At 42.8% G+C, this 6,000-nt stretch overlaps 1 protein-coding gene across 1 annotated transcript; it reads left to right on the top strand.

Moving 5' to 3' along the window:
* Window position 1: 1 nt before the first annotated feature.
* On the top strand, window positions 2-1,969 carry LOC132448328 (coiled-coil domain-containing protein 80-like; the record flags this gene model as incomplete). The annotated part of the gene is made up of 2 exons (XM_060039492.1): window positions 2-17; window positions 883-1,969. Coding segments are annotated over 2 exons (327 nt in total), but the record flags the coding sequence as incomplete, so codon positions are not given.
* Between the last annotated feature and the right edge of the window lie 4,031 nt (window positions 1,970-6,000).

Below are 6,000 nucleotides of genomic sequence, written 5' to 3'. Positions count from 1 at the left end.
ACTCTACCCGATTAACGGTGAGAATCCCATTTAAAGAACTGTTCCCGACATTTGTCTCACCTGGGAAAGGGCGTGATCTCAGCAGGTCCAAACAGAAATATAAATGTACTGCACACGCATACACAGACACAGACACAGACACAGACACACACACACACACACACACACACACACACACACACACACACACACACACACACACACACACATACACACACACACACAAACTGCCATGTATTTATTGGCTGAAAGGTCGGCCAAACTTTGCTCAGCGCTTCCCACAGAGATTCTGCTGAGAGTTTTACCTTCCGTTAACCCCCTCTCTATGCTGGCCACCATGTTTACTTTCCACATTCAAGCAAACCCAGTGCACCAACACCACCTTCCACCTCCTCCTCCCCCATGTGGGACTCTCTGTTTAAAACAGCCCCCACCCTTCAAAATGTCTTAACTTCATGTGGCCTGAGGGTTGCTTCACCTTTGATCATTTCATTGGCCAGCCGCATAAAAAAAAGCAATACTGCATCTGACGTAGATAGGATCTTTTCATGGCGCAGCACAGCTGAATAAGCATGCGTTCTTCTGCCGTAGGGGCGAAAGGTAGCGAGATGGAAATAGGATAGATTTGACTCTTTTCATTTCGCAGGTCTTGCCATCGTTTAACGCCTCACCGTGAAGCCTCTTTCCCTATAGGGAGACATTAGTATGCTTTCTGTTTCCCTCTTTTTCTGACTTGAGGTTTCATCAATGTTTCCCCCCCCCCCCCCCTCCTCCAACACCACCCCTGCTCCCTCCCTCCCTCCCTCCCTCCCTCCCTCCCTCCCTCCCTTCCTCCCTCCCTTCCTCCCTCCCTTCCTCACCCACACCTCCCCCCCCTTGCAGGGAGTGCCACGGTGGTGCGGGAGGGTCTGTCGCCCTCCCTGGTGCAGGACATCAGGAACTACTTCCAGGTCAGCCCAGAGTACTTCTCCATGCTGCTGGTGGGCAAGGATGGCAACGTCAAGTCCTGGTACCCCTCGCCCATGTGGTCCATGGCCATCATCTACGAGCTGGTGGACTCCATGCAGCTGCGGCGGCAGGAGATGGCCATCCAGCAGTCGCTGGGCATGCGCTGCCCTGAGGACGAGTACGGTGGCTACGGCTACCACCAGCATGGCTACGAGGAAGGCTATCACCAGGGTTACCGTTACTAAGGACAACGGTTACTGGAAAGTGTGTTTGCGTGTGTGCGTGTGTGTGTGTGTGTGTGAGTTTCCCCTGCTCGACACATAATGGCCGATGCCTTCAAACGCTTCCCCTTGGTCAGGAAGGGAGTTATGTTGGGAGTGGAGTCCTTGTATGTCCTTTGTTTTTTTTAGCACTTAGTGGAGGCTTTCTGCTGCTTTCACATACCCTCGGTTATTTTATCCTCGTATGCAAGAAAAGCAATTTAAGGATCAGGATGAAGTTTTATACAAAACATTAGAAACAGGTGTATAGATTAAACTTGGGTTTCTGATATGTAGCTCTTGACTTTGTTTTGGTTTATTGCTGTCATGTTTTGCACGTTTTATGGTCTGTCATAACTAACTTCAGGGCAGAATTGACATGGTCACTATATCACTATTCAGAACTAGTTAACTTCTAGATGCTATATATGTAGGCCTATTTATTGGACATGTGTTGAGGTACAAGAGAACACATGATTGAACAAATGGTGAAAATGTAACACATGATTTTACTATTATACTGTTCAAACTGCTACAAAGTATAATATATAAGATATTGCTTTTACGCTGAAGACACTTTCCTTCACTTCCAATTGAGATTGACTGCCAATTGAGTAAATTGTCAAAATGTGTTGGTTTATTATGCCACCTAGTGGTAAAAATGAATACAAGTTCACTTTCTTTTCAAATTGTCTTTCATATGGATCTAAACATAGTAGTATAATTTGAATGAAACTTATAAAAACGTGGTTTTGACAGTATCGTGTTGTTCCCTCTATCTGTCGTTCTTCACCATGGCTCAGTTCTACAAAAAGCAACATTAGAAGCACCATTGCTCAAGACCCTCCCTCCAATAACTAAATGCACAGTAAGTATAATAATACATGACATGGTTGTATACATAATTTGGATATCAGTAATACATCGTTATCAACAGTTTGGTACAGCCATCATGACAGTGGAATTAGATTTAAATTATACTTGGTTTATTAATCCTAAAGGATTTAATTTGCCTCCAAAGGAAGGACAAACAGAAATCAAAGCCACAGTTTCTATTGCATCTTCACTTTAACATAGCGACACAAAATATGCCTACATTCATTACAAAAGAATCACCAATTATTGAGTTCCCCCAAGTTCAGGAGGACAAGCCGCCTTAAGAAACTGCCCAGAAGAAAATACTAACTTAATTGGCTTCAGCAGCCACCCTAAAAATAAACTGTTATATCGAATTACTTTCACTTCCTCAAACATCACCAAAATAGAGTCCCTGAATTAATGTGAGGTGAGTAAGACCGAAAGACCCCTAATGGCAGGGAATTGGGTTTCGTTCTACACTTAATGCAATAAATCACATCTATAGAAACCAGGTGACCCAGTCACAGCCAGCTCCATGTTGGGTCAGTGGTATACTGTTGAGGACAGTTGAAAAGGCAGTATTGTATGCATGTGAGAGGCAGAAACAAATATATTGTGGCTGCATGCAAGCAAAAAGTGAAAATAAGTGGAAAAATAATCCATAAAAAATGTTTATTGATGGACATAAATAAAAGTGTAGGCATGATTATTCCTAATAAAGTAGTAATGTGCAATAAAGTGACTACAATTTCAAAAGTAGGTATATTGGTTCACCACTTTAGTATTGAGCAGCTTGTTGGACAGGGAGAAGCAGGGTGCGAAACAGGGCCCAAGACCCCTTTGCGTGACCCTGGTGACCTCCTGAAAGGCTACCAACATTGAAGTTTCAGTCAGTGAATCTGAGTGAGTGGCCGGTTTCGTAAGAAATCATCCTAAAGGATTTAATTTGCTGTGTTTTCTTTTTTTTTTTGAAAACACAGCAGTAGTTGGAGAAAGGGCCAAGAACAGAAAAAAAGCCAAAAAATATCTAAAATAAGACCAACTTTACTACACAGAGACCTGCTGGCTAATGCTGCTGTGGTCAGTGTTGCCACTGCGAGCAGTGATGCAGAAGGGCTGTTCCATCACGTCTTGCAGTGTGATGCACAGCCCCGAATCCAGCTGCAGCATACGCTACACCACTTGTCCACATTCCGAATTTAAAAGTACACAGGGCGAGGTTGGTATAGATCGCAAAGTGGAGGGATGGAGACAGAGTCATCAGCCGCATCTGCCTTATGCAACCATATGTGTGCGTAATGAATACAAATCAGGGCGACTATAAAACAAAAGATAATTTATCAGAGTTAAAATTATTAAAGTGTTGCAGCAGTATTAGTGGCATTTGAAGGTAAACCCACTACTTCCGAATCCAATTTGACAACATAGCACGTATGACTCCTTCCCAGCAGATGTGGCGTCAACCCACCTACTGTCCTTTACTAGGGAGATGTGAAAGAAAACAAAAATCACAATATTAAAACTTGCATTTTCAATATTGCGCGACTCACTTTTGTCTTAACCATTACTCAAAATCATAATTCTCTTCATAATCCTACCCGATTGCCCTTCACTATCTATTTAAATTGGACGACCTAATTAAACCTTTTATTCTACCTATTTATTTTGAATGACATGTCATTGTGGATAACCTAAATTAGAAATTTGGATAACGTTTTATCATACTTATTCGGTCTAATTTTTAAGTATTGCCGATTGTTTTTTCTAAATTATAAGATCACTTTTAATATATTGTCTATTACTTATCATAATCTCGAGGGAAATATTTTATTTGTGTTGTTATCTTGGCACCTAGACCTCGTCAGGTCCAAGCACCAAAATAACATCCACCTATCCACGCAGAGTCCATGGGTTGGGTCTGCTCCTCTTTTGTTGAGTCATTTTACCCTGGCGCCATTGAACCCATTGACTCCTGTGGAGTGTGGTGTGCAGACAATTTTTTAACGCTAATTGCTCATGTTTTTGGAGTCTAAATAATTATTCCTAAATCCTGTAATCACCATTTGACTTGCTCAGGGACACATCAACACTCTACCTCCTGAGCTAAACGACCCCAGCCACCTCTCCGCTGATTTATTACCTCCGGGTCGGTCCTCATCCGCCCTTTTTGCTTTCTATACATTCCTCTCCCTTCTCCAAACACCTTCTCTCTCTGATCCAACCTGTTGTCTCACCAGTGCTCTGTGTACCAAGATGTAATGATATATACGCGATGGAGAGTCTCCAAGAGCCACAGAATCACCAATCCCAGCGGTGGTTCTAGGTTTTTTCTAAAACAGTGGACATGGGTTACATACAGGAACCAATTACAGAGTACATCCAAACACATAAATCATGTATTAGGCACAATGCAAATTCAATCTCTTTCTCTCTGTTGTCTCTCTGTCCAGCCCCCACCTGCGGGTTTTTTCATTACTTACGTTCCTTCTCTCTAACTTTCTTTACTTCTCTTTATCTACTTCCTTTGCTTTCACAAATCTCCATAACCATTTTCACTTTCAGTAATCCTTTCCTTTCCTTTCTGGTTTATTCGTTTTTTGGACACTCTCCAAAACTAGATTTATTAATCTTAAATAGGCCATCGAAAGATATGAATCTCCCCAAAGAAAATTCTAACCGGAAAGCCTTCTCCAATCCCATCGTCACTTCTCGTTGCCAATCTACACACTCTTCCTCTTCTCTGTCTCACTCTTCACAAATCACTTCATCTGTCCCCTCTAACTCAACTCAATGCTAACTCTTACTCACTCACTCACTCACTCACTCACTCACTCACTCACTCACTCACTCACTCACTCATACAACTTAAAATAGGAATTCACAGATTCTCATCCTTGGAGCTGTCATAGGCATTAACTGCGTGTGTTCCGAGAATCCTAAAGTTTTGGTGAATTTACCTGCCAGGGTGAGGTGAGAGGCATAATTTGGACCTACGCAAGTGTAAGTGGCTCCAGTGTGGGCCATCATTGGCGTGCCTCTATAATTTATCAGAACCTGCAGTATTGGTTCCTCACCAGCTTGTTTTGTGATTGCTACAAGCTGACCCTCCCCCTGTGGATTCCCTTGGCACCCCTAGTATCCCTGTCCCATAAAGGGACCCTGCTGTCCCTGGTTGTAGTTCCCTTGATCTTGCCTCCCCTGAAAACCGTTACCCTGTCCTTGCTGGGATGGAAGAGGGTTAGTCAAACAATTTCTCTTCATATGTCCTTCCATGTTGCACCCATAACATATTAAAGGACCTCTGCGTTGTCCTTGGGATCCTGGTTGTTGATTGTTTCTAAACTGTCCTCGGGGCCCCTGATTCTGTCTATTTTTATTTGTGGGGTTCCCATAATTATGGATGTGTACATGTGTAACAGGTGGAGTAGGTGACAGTTGGCTCTGAGGCTGTTGTACTGGGAGAGAAAATGCCAATCGTGGATATTGGTTTTGAAGTGCGCCCTGCTGGGCGGCTTGCGAAATTACAGCAGCTGGTTCTAAAACACCTGCCTGTCTCTCCTTACTGAGGCCGTTTTTCCACTTCTGTTATCTATGTAGTTCCTTATCACTACCTCCATGTCCCGATACATTATTGGATCAAAAGTCCCCCCCGCGGGCCAAATTGTACCTGATTTAACTGTCCGCTTCTCCCACTTCTCAGAAATTCGTTTGATCTCATTTCTGAGGAGTGGATTATCTCTGCTCAAAACTTCTACCGCTGTTGGTGCCATTTTTAATTATTACTTTATTACCTTATTTATTTTTTCTGAATTACACTATTTATTAATACAATTTATTTGAGTTTATTCTACTAGTTAGTTTAAATACTTTACTATCTCTAAGCTACAAACGTGAACTCCCCCCAAGCGCTCGTCTCTCTCCCAAAGATTGGAAT

The sequence above is a fragment of the Gadus macrocephalus genome, chromosome 20 (genome assembly GCF_031168955.1).
Source record: "Gadus macrocephalus chromosome 20, ASM3116895v1".
NCBI lineage: Eukaryota > Metazoa > Chordata > Actinopteri > Gadiformes > Gadidae > Gadus > Gadus macrocephalus.
Note: the sequence above shows the minus strand (reverse complement) of the source record. Positions and strands in the feature narration are given on the sequence as shown.